Source organism: Xyrauchen texanus, chromosome 32 (genome assembly GCF_025860055.1).
Source record: "Xyrauchen texanus isolate HMW12.3.18 chromosome 32, RBS_HiC_50CHRs, whole genome shotgun sequence".
Lineage (NCBI taxonomy): Eukaryota > Metazoa > Chordata > Actinopteri > Cypriniformes > Catostomidae > Xyrauchen > Xyrauchen texanus.
In genome coordinates, this window is record NC_068307.1 from 10,753,013 (window position 1) to 10,771,362 (window position 18,350).

At 36.5% G+C, this 18,350-nt stretch overlaps 1 protein-coding gene across 2 annotated transcripts in view; it reads left to right on the forward strand.

The window, feature by feature from the left end:
* LOC127625927 (SLIT-ROBO Rho GTPase-activating protein 2) overlaps nucleotides 1–17,932 on the forward strand; it is a 147,991-nt gene extending 130,059 nt beyond the window's left edge. Inside the window, exons 19-23 of one of the 2 annotated variants that reach the window (XM_052101403.1) lie at nucleotides 2,409–2,488; nucleotides 3,001–3,208; nucleotides 3,734–3,880; nucleotides 4,424–4,742; nucleotides 13,538–17,932. In XM_052101403.1, the coding sequence (XP_051957363.1) occupies nucleotides 2,409–2,488; nucleotides 3,001–3,208; nucleotides 3,734–3,880; nucleotides 4,424–4,742; nucleotides 13,538–14,005 (1,222 nt within the window). In that variant the 3' untranslated portion in view covers nucleotides 14,006–17,932. The remainder of the gene's footprint in view (nucleotides 1–2,408; nucleotides 2,489–3,000; nucleotides 3,209–3,733; nucleotides 3,881–4,423; nucleotides 4,743–13,537) is intronic. The other variant, XM_052101404.1, reaches the window with a different exon arrangement.
* The last annotated feature ends 418 nt before the right edge of the window (nucleotides 17,933–18,350 follow it).

An 18,350-nucleotide genomic window follows, 5' to 3' on the forward strand; every position in this document is an offset into this window, starting at 1 on the left:
TAAATCAACATTTCAAGTTATGATAACTTAAAGTTAACATGCTGCAAACTCCTGCCATGATATAGGTTGTTGTTCATTCTATACACCATTAAAAAAGTTTTGTCTGACAACCTAAAATGCTTGAATGCTTCATTCTCAGCTACTCAGCTATATGCACACCTATCATATCTCTTCTGAAGATATGGATTAAACCACCAGAGTCTTATGGATTACATTTAGGTGTCCTTTTTGTGATATTTGGAGCTTCAAAGTTCTGGTTTCTGAACTTGCATTGTAAGCACCAAGAGCTTAGATATTCTTCTAAACATCTTCATTTGTGTTCAGCAGAAGAAGGAATGTCATACACATCTGGGATGGCAAGAGGGTATGTAAATAAGAGAATTTTCATTTTTGGGTGAACTGTCCCTTTAAGCTCAAATGCAAACACACACATTCGTCCACACATCAGTGGCGTTTGTTTCCTGTGAGCAGTAGAATATCACTCCATTGACAGAGTCCCAATGCATTTGTGCTTTACATATGTCTCATTAGACAAGCCAGACAGAGATTAGCACATCACATATTCATATTCCAGAGTTCCCTTCTGCCTCAAACTGCTCTACAATGAAACAGCCTTGGCTTTATGAGTGCCTACTGTCTTCTTAATGGACCAGGATGGCCTTAGTGAGATATATTCCAGCTGAGTAGGGAGTCCTGCACATTTACCCCATTGAGCTTCAATTTCCTGCAGCGCATGTTACGAAACAACAGATTTTATTAGAATATTGATGACAGTAAATTAAGCAGAGTTTTTGGTTGAGTGCTCATTGGGAGATCGTGTTGTACAATTCAGTTTTATAGTAAATTAATTTCAGGATATTAGAAGGTTTCTTGGCCTGTGAATTTCATAACAGAGCTGTTATCGGCACTGATGCTTGTATGACTTTGGTAAAGAGCCATTTTCCTGTGCATTAGTACAGTGGAATTGGCCGCATTGGATTCCCCAGTGGAGTTGTGAGAGCAAGTTCATTTTGGTGTCAGAGGCCACGGGAACGTCCAGCTTTGATCCTCCTATCTGTGTTCTGCTTCCTGTTTTGCTTCAAAGAAAAATGAACACACTGTTACAGGCCTAAAGAGATAGAGAGACTTGAGAGTGTGACTTAAAGAGCTTATTTTACTTGACCTCTTCTGCTTTTTCCCCTCAGAGACTAAGATAATTATTATATTTACATAATATTTAGTCAATTAGCAGACACTTTTATCTAAAGCCACTTACAAATGAGGAAAAACACAATATTAGCAGTGACCATACAGAATTTCAAGAATAAACCAGAGTATGGAGTACAAACGCTAGAGCAGAAGTGTGATTGCGGAAAGGTTCAAGAGAGAGTTCACCCAAAAATGATAATTCTCTAATCATTTACTCACCCTTATGCCATCTCAAACTTGTATGACTGCGGAACATAAAGATATTTTGAAGGGTGCATGATGTGTTTTGTACATATAATGTACAATGTCAATGGGGTCCAAATCTTTCAAGCTCCATAAAGGACATAAAGCAGCATAGGGTAATCCATGCAATTTAATCCATGTCTTCTGAAGCTAAATTATTGCTTTAGGTGAGAATCAGGCCAAAATTTGATTCCTTATTAACTATAAATCTTGACATCTCTTTGGCATGTTCATGAGAGTAGCTTTTGACAAAGCACATGTAAATTTTGGTCTGTTGAGTTAGGTACTCAAGGAAGAGGTTTGTCAGTCATTTGGAAATGTGGACTGATTTTTAGATATAAGTAGGTATGCGTGTTGGATAAAATTCTTCTTTTAGTATGTTTGTTGCCATTTCTAATTTATGGCAGTCTTTTGTGAAGGTTTCCACCAGTAATGGGAGAAAACAACGGCCAAGTTGGGAATGGCATACTACCATACTACTCTTACTATTTCTGCCATAGGTATATATGGCTGAAGTAGTAAGACTAGTATGTCATTCTGAACTCGGCCAACCTCTCGGAAACCTCAAATCAATTGCTTCGCAAAACGAATAACTGTTTTGAACTGCTGAAAAATGCACACTGAGGACATCTGCTGGAAATCTAAAACCATGTTTGAATCAGTGCGATTTTAAAACTGACTCAAGATCAGTTGTAGACATACATTTAGCACTAGTTCACAGGTTCACTCTGAGATCACCCCCCCCCCACTCCCCCAAGAATTTTAAAACAGTATGTTGCAACAAACCATCATTAACAGAAATCGTATGGTTTAGCCAGTTTGATCCGCATTCCCAAGCATTGGTTGTTAAAAAAAGAAAAGAAAAAAAGATTCATATGGAATTCAAGGTTTTTAAGGCTTTTCAAAATGCTTCTTCAAGCCAACCCATCACTATTTTTCACTAATCTACTGTATGTTTCTTACTTTCATTTCTATAGTGATAGTCCACACATTGAGCCCCCCCTAGTGGATGAGCCTGCACCTGACACCACCTCTGGAATCCACAACAGTGATGATGGTGAGTCAAGATTGATCAGCATTTAGAGTGGTGGTGGCGTAGTGGGCTAAAGCACAGAACTGTTAATCAGAGGGTCGCTGGTTTGATCCCCACAGCCACCACCATTGTGTCCTTGAGCAAGGCACTTAACTCCAGGTTGCTCCAGGGGGATTGTCCCTGTAATATGTGCACTGTAAGTCGCTTTGGATAAAAGCGTCTGCCAAATGCATAAATGTAAAATGTAAATCCTACTAACACATGTGCACACAAATCTGAGCGCTCTGTTGCCGCATGGCATCGGAAGTCTTGTATTATTCAAATAGATATACTGAGATTTACATGTCAAGCCAAATGCAATCTGCAAGCTTAAACTCCTATCTCATGCCCTTGTGTGTCCACGCACCCGTTGCAGCTCCAGCCCTGTTTCAACAAATGTGCTCTAACCTGCCTGGCTTCCCACGCAATGACCCTTCCTCTTTCCCTCTCGCTCCTTTGCTCTCTGTCTTTCCCTATCTTCTCTTGTCTCTGAATAGTAAAGTCTGGGTCCTTGAACGTTTCAGAGTCTGACCCCATCGAGGCCATTGCACGTTTTGACTACTCTGGACGCACCAATCGTGAGCTTTCCTTTAAGAAGGGGGTGTCTCTGCTGCTGTACCACCGTGCATCTGAGGACTGGTGGGAGGGTCGCCATAATGGCACAGATGGACTAGTGCCACACCAGTACATTGTAGTGCAGGACATGTAAGCTGTCTAGTTTATTGACTTTAACCAGTCATATCGGTACATACATTATAAAAGCAATAGTTCACCCAAAAATGGAAATGCTGTCATTATTTAAGCACTTTCATGTTGTTCCATACTCGTTCGACTTTCTTTATTCTTTGGAACAAAAAAGGAAAGCATCAGTCGCCATTCAAGTGAATGGTGACTGAGGCTGAGCAGTCTGCCTAACATCTCTTTTTGTGTTTTATGGAAGAAAGGCAAACGGGATTGTAACAACATGAGAGTGAGTAAATGATGACACCACTTTTCATTTTAAGGGTTGACTGTTCGTTTTACTGATCTTCTGAAGACCTATTCAGTATCTTTGTAGTAGCTAAACTGGCTTTCATAAGGGAAATGTTTATTTATGATTATGTAAATATGACCATTTTAGGTTTTAATTTGTTGTTTGTTAGAATTTTTGCTTTAGTAGTGTACATTTTTTTTTAATTCTAGAAGCATCTGTGAGTTATACCTGTGTTTACTGTGTATTTCCCACGGTAGGCCGGATGGATATGCAGGCAGAGGGAGTCCCAAAGCTGACCTAGAGGCATCCAATGATGCTGTGGAAGAGAAGGTATCCACCAGAGCCAGTGCCGGCTCACCCATTGGAGGCCATGTGGCTGATATCTATCTAGCCAACCTCAACAAGTATGCCAATTCCCCCTACACAATTTTTCCCGTTATCACCCCTTTCCATATATCCATACACCTGATATATCTACATGCATTAACATATTATCTTACTGCTATGGTTAATATCATAGTATGTTTTTTTTATTAAAGGGATCGTTCACCCAAAAATGAACAATGTCATCATTTACTCACCCTCATGTTCTTCCAAACAAATATGACTTTCTTTCGTCTGTGGAACACAAAAGGAGAGGTTAAGCAGAATATTAGCCTCAGTCACAATGCACTTTCAATGCACTGGTTTTGAACAGCATGAGGGCGAGTAAATTAAGACAGAATTTTCACATCTGAGTGAGTTTTTCATTGAAACTTTTGTTGTATTGATTGGAGAAAATAAAAAGTAAGCCAATTTAGCATGACCATCAAACAGTATAAATAAAAATGTGACCTAAAATTGTCATTTTATAAAGTCTTGTGAATAAAATGCTTGTGCAGTAATGAGTACTTTCTCTTAAACAATTGCCTCTTCAAATCATTTTGCCTATACTTTCTCCATTTCAGGTTGAGGAAACGTCCAGAAGCGACCAGTATCCGTAGAACATTCCGGCCAGTGGATGGGATGGGCGAGGGCTCTTCCGGTGCAGCAGCGGGATCAAAGACCGCCTCGATGCCAGCAGGAGGACTGCCCAAAGAGGGGACAGACAAGCGTCCAGTCAGCGCTCACAGCATCCTAAACTCCATCACCCGCCACTCTTCTCTAAAGACTAAGGTCGAAGGTCCTCCGCTCCGTAAGAGCACGCCTGCAGGACGATCAAAGAGTTTCAGCAACCACAGACCACTGGACCCAGAAGTCATCGCTCAGGTGGAGCACAGCTCACAGGTACAAGAATCCTTGAATATGAAACTTAACATAGTCCATAATAATACGTTTTCAGTTGAAAATGCTTTGGTTTTGCTACATTTACACCTTTCATCCACACTGGAACAGCGTTTCACTAGAACCAAAATAAAAGGTTCTCCATTACCGCACACTTTGGAAAATCGATGACGTTAGGAATCTGAAAACTAAGTTTTAAAACAAAAATAAAATAGTGTGGACGTGGCCAGAAAAGTGAATGGTGTAATTGCTGCTCCACAAGCATTAACAAGCGGAATTGCAAAAATTATGGCTTTTTTCAAACAGGTTTCCTGAACCCATGTGCCGGTCAGATAGCCCACCCCAAACTTATGCCATTGGTTGAGCCACTGTTTCTGTTTTATTATTATTATCATAACCTTTATTTAACCAGAATAACATCTCTGAGATTAGAAATCTCTTTTACAGGAGTGTAAAAGATGGACAGCAAATAAGTAAAAAAAGAAATACACAGCCTAATTTAAATTAAAAAAACTACAAACAGAAAACAGACATTTACAATACTAAAAACACATACAAATCCTTGATTCATCTTAAAGTTGATGAAAGATAAATTGAAAATATTCAATAGACACCAAGATTCACTTGAAGAGAATTCCAATCAAACGGAGCTGCAAATCTAAAAGCCTTTTTACCTAATTCGATTCGAACATGGGGAACAAAGAATATAACAATTCTGAGTGGGAAGGGAATATTTCCCAACACTGTTCTGTTGGATCAAACAACAGAGATACGAAGGCAAGAACCCCAAGATAGCCTTGTAAATAGTTGTATATCAATGCATTTCTCTTCTAGTAGACAAAGAAGGCCAAGCTACAGTATTATACAATGTACAATGATGTGTTGATTGTTTGCAATGCGGTATAAATCTTAAAGCACCATGATACACAGCATCCAAAGAAGAAAGATCACATGGAGCAAATTGATACACAACATCCCCATAATCAAGTACCGGTAAGAATGTAGCAGAGATGAGTTTCATTCTTACATTAAACAAAACAGAGCTTGTTTCTTAAATAAAACCCTAGCTTTGTTTTCATTTTTTTCTTTAGCTGAGTAATATAATAATAATAATGTATAATTGATAATAATACTAAGGTATTTATGCTCTTTCATTAAATCAATCACATTTCCTTTCAAAGACTGAAGAAAAATACGATTATTTACTATTTTCTTTGTACTTGAAAATAATTGAAATGTTTAGTTTTATCAGCGTTTAAAATGAATTGTAAATTGTAAAGCCATAACTGAATGATATCAAAAGCTAATTGTAGGTTATGCTAGGCTTGCTGCTTAGAGGAAGCACTACAATATATAACAGTGTCATCAGCATAAAAATGGAATCACCCATTTTGAATGTCATGATCAAGACTATTTATATAAATAGTAAATAAAAAGGGCCCCAAAACAGATCCTTGGGGGACACCCTTAGCAAACACTAATGACTCCGATTGTTTACCTTCTATCTGTACATATTGTATTCTACCGCTTAAATCATTTTTAAACCAAAATATAGCATGATTTGATAAACCAACACCTTTAAGTCTATACAACAGTATTTCATGATCCACTGTGTCGAAAGCCTTTGATAGGTCAATAAAAAGATATGCACCGTATCCTCCCTTATCTAAAGATTCCGCAATATCTTTTAGAACTTCCAAAACAGCAGATGTGGTACTATGTTTTTTTGTGAAATCCTGATGGATTATTAGATAAAACTTTTTATTAAGGTATTATGATAACATGTCAGCTGTTAACTAATAAGGCTTTCTAAAATTTTTGATAGAACATAAAGCTTTGAAATTACTATATAATTATCAAAGACAGTAGGATCTCCCCCTTTCAATAAAGGAACTACAAAAGCTGATTTCCAAATTGGGTTGGATGGGATGATCAAACGAACAAAAGAGTGATTTGATAGGACCACAGTGTCACATTGTTTATACTTTTTAGGGAAACCTATTTTAGGCTGGGATTAAAGAAAGTATTTTAACATAGAATTGTTTGATTCATAAGTGTTATATCAAACAGCTGCACTGTAATGTTGTCATTGCTGGAAAAATCAAGTTCTCCTAATTAAACATTTCCAATTTTGGGCTCATTACTCAAAAATAGTTTTTTTTTTTTTTAGACTGAAGATGTTTATTTTTAATAGTTTAAACATTAAGTGCAATATTGAGGCTATGGGGAATACCCATAATGCCTTTATTTTTAATTATTTAATTATGTTTCCTTGGTCAAAGAGAACATATGTGGGCATTTACATTTGAACTCATAGCTGTATTAGCACCTTTTGAATTCATATTTATTTTGTTTTGTTGCAAATAGTTGTTTCCTGTGATGTCACAATTAGGGTGATCTGTGTCCCATTTGGACAAGTTGGACCCTGTTAACACTATCTCAGTTGTCATTGTGCATGTACAGTACAGGTGTCTATGCATTTCCACGAACAAATACATGTATTTAATCTTCTTTATTTAATCTGTCCATTACAAAACATCTAGAGTTCTGGCAAACTTGCCACAAATGTGCAGCAAATTTGCCACTCATTGTTTTCACATGCAAATGAGCTTGTGATTTGCCGCAAATGTTTGACAGAAGTTTGCAGCTCATCGCCGGTAGTGGTGAACCTCATTTGCATGTGAAAATAATCAAAGGCAAAATTGCAGAAGGTTTGCAGGAAATTTGCTACGAGCTCTCGATTTTTGTAAGGGTCAGTTCAATTTTTAATTATTAAGTAGAAACAACAGCAATTAAAATATCAAATCTGAGTTAAGTTACATTAACTTAAATATTTAAGTTAATTCTGTATGATCACCAAGTTAATTAAACTTAATCAAACAAGTCATCAATCAATTAAATTGATGGCAACACGTTTACTCAATCAATTAAGTAAAGTCAACTTATTAGGGTTTGCAGTGTGTGCTGTTCTGCCAAAACAAAAGTATGAACATTGTCAAAAATATATACCAGATATACAGTATATTTATTACTCCTTTTAAATAGATATTAATTAGAAGGTCTTCTTACAAACACTGTGACCACCATAAGATTAAATGGAATAATTTTTAATGCACATCTTTTGTCAGTTTATCAGCAATTCAATCATGAAAAAAATCTTTATCACCTACAGTCTTTAAAAAAACTGCAGTCTCTGTTTTCATTAATCACCTTTGGGTCTGTATGCAGAGACAAGTCAACTACAGTTATTAGTAATATAGCTACTTGTATTTGTTTAAAAAGAAACCGGCTGAAGTGTAAACAAAGTTTAATAAGAAACTCAACATAAAACAAACATAAACAAACACCGATACACATGCAACACGGCCACCTGCGTCTCTCTCTCTCTCTCTCTCTCTCTCTCTCTCTCGAACTGGCACCTCCGGCTCCCCTTTATCTCGCTCTCACCCTGATCAGCTGATTCAATGCATTGCATCATCACACCCTTCTCCACATCACAGAGGGGTTGTCATAGTATCATTTATATTAACAAACATTTAAACCCTGCCAAAGTTTTTTCTGATTACTCTGACCAGCAGTTGACTATTTTTGTTTTAGCTAATGTTGTTATTTCCGCTAGCAGGATGTTTCTGGTGAAGTTTTTGCATGCAAACTTGCACTGAATTAAAATGACACACAGGTAAATAGAGAAAATCAATCTCCCTTTTACAGTTTGTTAACATGCTCCTGTGGAAAAAGTGCTGATGTCTCTAGAAGAGCCTCTTGTGTTTTAGAGTGTCCTATTTGTCTTTCTTTGAACTGTAATTTCACGGTTGGGTTGAGGTCCAGGATCTATCCATGATGTGGTTGTAATTGAGTTGGAGTGCTTTGCATTCCAGGGATCCTGAGTGTGGACATCTCACAGCACACTGAGCTCTCTTGTACTGGCTGTACAAGGCCACTATTGGAAGAGACTGACCTTAGCTGGAATGTTACCAGTTACCATCTGAAGCATGCTCTTCATTGACACTACAGTAATGACATGGCATGTTCTAAAATTAGAAACAATTGTTTTCTATGAATGTACGCTCACCGCCGCCAACAGACACCCACCTACGACTCAGGAGTAGGGTTGCAGCAGTATAACGGTATTGAGAAAATAAGTGCAACTGGACGGAGAATCTCACATGCGCGTGCGCATCTCCTTTATTCCTTGTCTGCCTGTCAGACTCGTCAACTTGCGACACACGCACGCACGCAGCGGAGAAAATGTCTGAGGGAAGCGAGGCGAGGGGGTCTGACATGAGTGTGTGTGAGTTAAAGCAGTGTTTCTCAACTGGTCTATTCGGACTGAGTCGCGGACAGCAGGGAAATAGCAATGCCATGGTTCTCCCATTGAAGATATTTCCGTGGCCGCTCAAGTTGGGCTGGATCAGGCCCTCCACATGGTTAGCACATAACTGGTAATCAGAAGGACGCTGGTTCGAGCGCCACAGCCACCACCATTGTGTCCTTGAGCAAGGCACTTAACTCCAGGTTGCTCTGGGGGGATTGTCCCTGTAATAAGGGCTCTGTAAGTCACTTTGGATAAAAGCGTCTGCCAAATGCATAAATATGTAAATATGTAATGTGGCCCGCGGCTCATTCATCGTAAAAGCGTTTTTATTTTTCATTGGATATTTCAGTTAACTTGCATTGGGCCCTAACGCGTCTCCACAAGCGTTTAACATGCTCGGGGTTGCCAGATAAGAGACAAAACACCCCCAGTTTAAGATTTATATTTGCGCAAATTGGAAATATTCCACCTAATATTGTACTTATTTTGTGCAATCTGACGGGTAAAGGGGTAAAGTTTTAGAAAAAAAAAAACAAGTAAACTCTCCTGCTTTGCAATAAACATTAAAAGTTCTATAATAATTTATTTTTATTATTATTATTATTATTATTATTATTATTATTATTATTATTATTAAAACGGAATAATAAATTAACAGGGAAGTAGAGATGGCAAAATACATTTATTATCTCTGCATTTATTCAGTTTTTTAATGCCTGATAGAAAAGTATCTATCTTTGTAGAGCAATATAATACTTTAGGCAATTGCAGAATATTCTCAACTATTTCTGGGCTTAAAATATACAGAAACCAAATCAATGCGGAACATTGTATCTCAAAAGTAATACAATGTGGCCCCCTATGCACTACTTACAGCCCCTTAAACAAAATAGTTAAAAATATTAATAATTACACACATCACCTTTACAAATTTGTTTCAGGATTTTACATGAGTAAAAGTAACTGTTATATTCTGACAAAATGTTATAGTTTCATATGAAATAATTTAAAGATAGAATCTTTAGGCCTCATTTTATATCAACATAAATGTATTATTATTATTACTATTATTTAAGACTAGCACACTGACCTAACCATGGTAATGTTTCCTTCTGTGTTATATGTGTATACATATGTAATATTATGTAACAAACGGGATAATAATGGGCTCATATAAGTAAATATGCTCTTCAATTTTCAAAAGGGGGAGAGAAACTTCCTGTAGATTTTGTTGTTGACATCAAAATCTCCGTGAAAATCTCATACCGTTGCAACCTTAATCCGGCGGCTGCTCAAATTTGTGTTAATTAGAGTTTTCCATTAAATTCAACACAAATCACATTATTATCATAATGATTATATGAGGACAAAGATTATTTACTCTAGCCATTACTGGATGATATATTGTGTATATGTTTCTTTCATACAGTATAACCTACACAATATGTTTTCAGCTACAAGTATGTATTTTTGTGGTTTGACCATTTGAATGAAGCCCATTCAATGCTACAGATAGAGAACTGGCATAATTAACATCACCATTTCTAATCGTTCTGTTTGCGCAGTTACACTAACCTGCAAACTCATCAACATCACTTTGTTCATACTTTGAAGAAGGTAAAAACCTTGGTAACTTCTCGTCCGGTGTACGACCGCCTTCAGTACACTAACTTTTGGAAGAAAAAAAAGTTGATTAGGGACAAAATTGTGTTGTGGAAATAATTTTTGAAACATTTAAAGAAATAATTTTTACATCATAAATATTGAAATGGTTTATTTTATTCTTTGTTTAAATTATCATCGTTTTTTAACATGTACATTTACATTTACATTTATTCATTTGGCAGACGCTTTTATCCAAAGCGTACTTACAAAAGAGGAAGAACATCAGCTGAATCATCTTAGGGAGACAGTGGTACAAAAAAGTGCCATATTACAAAGTTTCACTATCATCATAATAGTATACAAAACAGATTTAAGTGCAACAAGAAATGTAAATAAAATATATATATATATATATATATATATATATATATATATATATATATATATATATATATATATATATATATATATATATATTTTTTTTTTTTTGTATTGACTGGTTAAGTGCTTTAACATGTAAACATTTGTATTTTTATAATGGATTTTTAAAGTTTAATAAGGCTTATACCAGGGTTTGTTCAAGGTGCTTCAAGTACTTGAATTTGGCTTTTTCAAATGTATGTCCTAGAAAAACCTTGAAAGTAGCCATTTTTACTAAGAGGTTTTAAAAAGTGCTTGAAATATAGAAAATAGTTAAATACTTTGCTTAAATCGTTTAATAAATTACATTTATTTAAGTCCTAATTTATAAAAAAAATTACTCGTCCAGAGTGAAAACATTAGATGAGATGTCAAATTTGAATGCAGCGCCTCCTTGTGTAAAGAAAGCTTTGTGCCTCACAAAATAGGATATTTCTGACAACATTTGGGTCAACATCAAAGTATGTTGACAAACATGTCTCCTCACTTTTTTAGTCATGAAAAATCTTTCAAATTGCCAAATAAATAAATATATTTTTAAAGGTATCATTCTATAACCTAACCTTTAATATGTAATGGCCTAACTCTTTTTTTTTTATTTGAGAAAATATATTGGAAATGGTCAATTGCCTGAAAAAAATCCTTGTCCCCTTCATCTGGTACACTACTTCTCTGACATGTAAAGTTATTTATGTGTTTATTTAGCACTTCTTTTTAATACAAGCATTAGTGCAAGGCCGGACATGTGCCAAAAAGCTAAACAAAATTATTATTAATCGTTTAAATAATTTAAAAATAATATTTGTCCTTTTGATTTCATGGCATTGGTGTTATCAATGTTAAAACCTTTTTTGTTTAAAAAAAAATTTATGACAAAAAGTTGTGGACAACAAATTTTAAGGTCAAAGTTCAGAGGTTGCTTAAATATGCATAAAGTGATTTTTCCAAGCATGTTAAAATGTTATTAATTCACATTTTAACTAATATTTTCACGCACATTAAAAACCAATTAACCACTGACCTATATATATATATATATATATATATCAAAATGTGGTGTTGAAAGCCATTTAACCCTCAAAATTTGGTGTTGAAACCCATTTAACCCTCAATGTGGTGTTATAACCCATTTAACCCTCAATTTTGTTTTGGTAACCCATGTTGAAACCCATTTAACCCTCAATGTGGTGTTATAACCCATTTACCCCTCAAAATTTGGTGTGGTAACCCATCTTGAAAGCCATTTAATCCTCATAATGTGGTGTTGAATGCCATTTAACCCTCAACATTTGTGTTGAAACCCATTTAACCCTCAATGTGGTGTGGTAACCCATGTTGAAACCCATTTAACCCTCAAAATGTGGTGTTATAACCCATTTACCCCTCAAAATTTGGTGTGGTAACCCATCTTGAAAGCCATTTAATCCTCATAATGTGGTGTTGAAAGCCATTTAATCCTCATAATGTGGTGTTGAAAGCCATTTAACCCTCAACATTTGGTGTTATAACCCATTTAACCCTCAATTTGGTGTGGTGACCCATGTTGAAACCCATTTAACCCTCAAAATGTGGTGTTATAATCCATTTAACCCTCAAAATTTGGTGTTGTAACCCATTTAACCCTCAAAATGTGGTGTTGTAACCCATGTTGAAACCAATTTCACCATCAAAGTTTGGTGTTGTAACCCACGTTGAAAGCCATTAAACCCACACAATCTTATGTTGAAACCCATTTAACCCTCAAAATTCTGTTTTAACCCATTTAACCCTCATTAGTGTTAACTTTTAATATATAATAAAAGAAAGAACAGCAATCAAGTTGTCCTTTATGAATAAAAATATTGTCAACATGTTACAAAATGTTTACCCTCAGCGTTTATGGGCAAAAATGTAACTGAATGGAAAATTTCTATATTTTGCAAGTTGGAAAGTCAGCATTTTCTGAGAATGACCCATTTGTTGCCTTTAGAAAACATAGCACACGAGTCATACGGATTACTATTTACAGACCCAGTTATTCACTTTTGTTGGAAAGCAAAGTGCGAAGGGAGCACACTACAACGGCACATCAGTTTCATCATGAATGAACCAAGAATTGTTATTGTGATAATGTGTAGTTAAAGATGCACATTGAGATATGTTGTACTTGTAATAAGTGGTGTTTTATACAAATTAAGTTACTGAATGAATAAAATATTTTTATTTTAAATGAACAAATAAGGAATTTGTTTTAATGACATCTCGAGCATAGTCCTTGAAAACAAATAAAAATGTGAAAAGGCCTTAAAATCCTTGAATTTATCTTTGAAGCATCTGTATGAACCCTGGGCTAAAACAAAAAATAAAATTGTAAAAAGTTTCAAAGTCAGTTTTAATGTGACCGTCATATAAAGAATACAAAAACTAACTCTCTGTATTTCTCCCCTTCACTTTTTATCTTTTTCTTTCACTCATTCAGGACATTGAGGCAACAATGAACACGGCTCTAAGTGAGCTGCGAGAGCTGGAGAGGCAAAGTAACGTCAAACACACTCCTGACGTTGTACTTGACACTCTAGAGCAGCTTAAAAGTGGCGGGGCATCTGAGCCCTCCAGCCCCCTCCATTCCCGCCTGCTCCACGAGGCCGAATCCTCTCAGTATCCTCTGCAGCGCAGCGCCAGCTCGGTCAGTGACATGCCCTCCTCCTTCCGGCCCATCAAGAGCACCGGACCCAAGTCCCCTCTGTCATCCATGTCAGCCACAGGTCTCTCTGCTTCTGGCTCAACCTTCAGAGATAGCAAGCCCCCAGCCACCAAGCCCAAGCCTGTGGTTTTCCCAAAGAGCGGTTCTGCTGGTGGCAGTCCTGCGATGGGATCCCCGACCACCACCATACCCCCAACACCTCCACCCCCTCCTCCACCCAATGACAAGTCCTGCCCTGTCTGAGGGTATACATCCTCTGTTTCTTAGTAACTCCAAGAACATCCTCAGTGAACTGATATTGACATTGTTTTTATCTTGATGGACAACTGCAGACTCAAACTGAGATCGGAATGCTTGCGTGAGTGAGCATGATAGAGAGTGTGTGTGGAACTGATATACACCTGTGAAAATACTGGAGTGATTTTCCAGCACTGTTTAAATTTGGAGATCACCAGTCCCTATTTTCTAATCCTGAAGTAGTGTTCTGGATTTGTTTTACCCTTCTGTGTAGACTGAATTTGTTTATGGGCAAGGGCTGAAACCATAAGAACAAAAGAGCATTGGATAGTTTTTTCCAAAAATTCCCCAAATACTCTCTCTTCCCCTCAGACTCAAAGTGGAGCTGGTTTTGGTGAGACCACAGAAGAAGCAAACTTGAAGCAGGTTAAAGACTATTTTTCTATCCCCTGTTCGGGGAAACTGGTTGCTGTCTCCTTCTGGAAATAGCTGCGACATGTAAACCGCTCCTCACTGCTTGTCAAGTAAAAACCTCTCTCTCTCTCTCTCTCTCTCTATTGATGCCAGTATAACAACTTAACAAGTTTTAAAATCTTTGTATTCTTTATCCATGATGTTGTTCAATGACTCTCTTTTTCAATAATCAATCAGTAGTTACAGATAATTAATCAAGATATTGCACTGTAATCCACATCGGCACAAAGAATCTAGTTTGAAATGCAAGTTATACATACTACAGTAGATAGCAATGAACATACAGTAAGATTGACATCGCCTATCATTGCTGCTTCTCTGTTTGCAAATCTTGACATTCGGCACAACATGTCAAATTAACACATCAAATAAAATTGTATTAATAACTTTGCATTAGACCAGCTAACCAGTACTGACAAACCTGTAAACTAGTCTAACAGGGTGTTTGCATGGTGAATGCACTCATGCTTCCCTGGCAAACTGATTTATTCATCTTTGTATTGGAGTATTTTGTCACATAACAGTGCAAAAAATATGAGCAAAGAAGTCTGTGAAAATATGTCTATCGATTATCCTTTTGATTTTTTTATTCAAAATAATCACAAAAATCAAACCTTTAAATTAAGTAAACTAATTGAAGGGGGGATCTCATAATTAAATATGTTTCGTAAAACACGTTTGCTACAATAATTGGCAACCCTAGAAATTCTTATGAGTAAAATATATCTGAAGTATATTCCCATTCATATTTAACATTTTTAGTACACCTGGATGACTAGGAACATGAAATTGTTCAGCCATGACTTGAGTCATGAGTAAAATTATGAGGGTAACACACAGGCCAAATTCCCTTAGTCATCCATCACAATGGGTTACACCAAAGAATATAGTTATGATCCATCCATCTTCAACCGCTTATCCGAAGTCGGGTCGCAGGGGCAGCTGCTCCAGCAGGGGGCTCCAAACTTCCCTATCCCGAGCCACATTAACCAGCTCTGACTGGGGGACCCCAAGGTGTTCCCAGGCCAGTGTGGAGATGTAATCTCTCCATCTAATCCTGGGTCTTCCCCGAGGCCTCCTCCCAGCTATGAGTGGAATACCGCCCCCACTGCCCCGATTCTCCGGCCAACCTCCCGCTCCATTGTCCGGATGAATCAGGGGCAGCGGGGGCGGTATTCCACTCGTCAAAAAGACCCAGAGGTACTTGAACTATTTCACTTGGGGCAATACCTCCTTCTCTACCTGGAGTAACGCAGTATTCTAAGATGTGTATAGTTATGATATGCTGCAAAATGTTGTTGAGCTTCACAAAATGGGAAGTGGCTATAAGATAATAGCTAAAGCATTAAAAATATGTATTTCCACCATCAGGACAATAATTGAAGTTCCAATTAACTGGAGATGTTAAGAATCGGCCTGGAAGAGGATGTGTGTCTATATTGTCTCCATGCATGGTTACGAGGATAGTTTGAGTGGCCAACAATTCTCCAAGGATCACAGCTGGAGAATTACAGAAATTATTTGGGTCTTGGGGTCAGAAAGTCTCCAGAACTACAATCAGAATTCACCTACATCACCACAAGTTGTTAGGGAGGGTTTCAAGAAAAAAAGCCTCTGTTCTCATCCAATGGTTAAAGTACCTCATGCCAGTTAAGCATGATAAAAATAAGATTTTTAACGTTGTGGGCCTGTTTTTATGCCAGAGGTCCTGGACATCTTGTTCGGAGACATGGCATCATGGACTCTATCAAATACCAACAGATAAAAAAATAAAAACCTAACTGCCTCTGCCAGAAAGCTTCAAATGGGCCGTGGTTGGATCTTCAAGCAAGACAATGATCCAAAGATTGTATCCAAGGATAGATTTTTGTGAATATTTTGAATGAAAGATCAAAAGGATAAAAAATAAAGACATATTTTTCACAGCCTTCTTTGCTCATATTTACCAAGGGTGCCTATATTTTTGGCCACAACTGTACATTTCAAAAACATGATTATAACTGGAAAAAAAGACCTAAAATGAGTAATTTCTTTACCTACCATATATAAAAATAAAAATTGATAAATGAAAAACAATTTTATTACATCTTCCTTAGGTCATTATTCACAACTTGGTCTGTATTATGGTAATTATGTATTAGTATGTGTGTTGTACGTATGTATATTATGAATTTTAGCAGCCTAACAGCAGCTTTTAGAGATTTCCAGCTTTATAATGCAAAAAAGGGAAATACTTTACCCACCTCAGAGGATACACACAGACTAAAGGGAGACACTTGCTAAATTTTTTTTTACATCTCTCTATCTAATGGCTTTACATGACCTGAAAGATATCAGGCTCCTGGTAGAAAGCAGCTGAAGCACGTGCAACAGAGAATCTTGTGGCGAGAAAGTACAACTTTTACAGTTTAGTGCTCTGTTTTCTATGGCAAAATCTTTTTGAGTAGCTTTCTGAAGCCACTCTGTTCATTTGACAATCTAAGTCTTTCAATTGATACCTGTCCAAAGTCCATCATAGAACTAAATTACTGCCTGCTTATGCCTTGAAAAGATTGCACAAGCATGTGTTTTCCTAAGTGAGGCCTTGTTATCAAAGAAAATGAGCTAAGATGGTTTGTGAAAGTATCCAAGTTCTGTAGCCAGCTTCACTTTGAAGAATTTTTTCACTTTATTAGCCCTGTTACGCGTAGTCTTACATGCATGACTGACTGTGACTATATCCTGGAAAATATCTACGGAGAGACCAAGCTGCAATTTTTGTCAACCTTTTTTTTAAGACAAGCCTTTTCCTAACGTGTTATTTTCTGAACTGTTCAATGTGTTGTTGTGTTGCGTTCTGAAAAAGTCTTAACAGGTGGTAACATTTGTTTATGTGTTAAATGATTGGAAGAATTCTGTAAATGTTGTTCCTGATACCTCATAAAGGCAACTGGAAACTGTCTTATTGGAGTTTGGAATTTGTGGGCAGGACTTTGACATGCAAACTGCAGCAGGTAACTCATAGAAACTGCTTTATGATGTTTATTGTGTATTGTCAGTAGTATGCTGTTGGCTGAGGCCTTCGTTTACATACTTTTATTTCTTTCTCTAATTTGGTAAATTGAAAATCAATCAATATACACTTGAAAATGCATTGTATGTTTGTAAACAAATTAAGTGAGGGTGGTGATTTTATTTCTTTTTTGTAATCATAATATTGTTAAAATTGAATTTCTTTCCATTTTAAACAAGACTGTAAAATGAATTGTCTTGTCAAATATATTTATAGTTGTCAATTCAGATATCTGTTAACAGAGAAACATGTGTTCAGATGTACTTTGTATATACAATAGTGTACATTACAGAGGTACATTCTTTTTTTCTTTTGTCTTTTTATTTGGGGGGGTACAATATTGTACAGTTAAATAGACATGATATAATTCCTTGTGTAGTTGTAGTAAACATTTTAAAATAAAAGTTGCTTGCTATTCATGTCTTTGATTTGTTCCGAGAGAGAGAGAGCGTGTATGTGTGTGTGTGTATATATATATATATATATATATATATATATAGGCTATATCATTGCAAAAAAAAAAAAGTTTTTGACATGGATTACTTAGACCGAATAATAAAGAAAAGCAGCCAATAAGTGCCCAGCATAGATGGGAACTCCATCGATACATCCCGGGGTGATGATGCCTCAAGAAGCTGGTTGAGAAAATACCAAGAGTGAATATTGTGGTCGAAATATATTTAGCGTATAAAATTATATAAGAATGATCGAAATGACAATATTTTAACGTTATGTTTTCAACTTACTAAATGCATTTAAAATACAAAGACAAAAATACACCAGTACATTTTAAAACTTTTCTATGATGATTCATCGAGGAAGTTC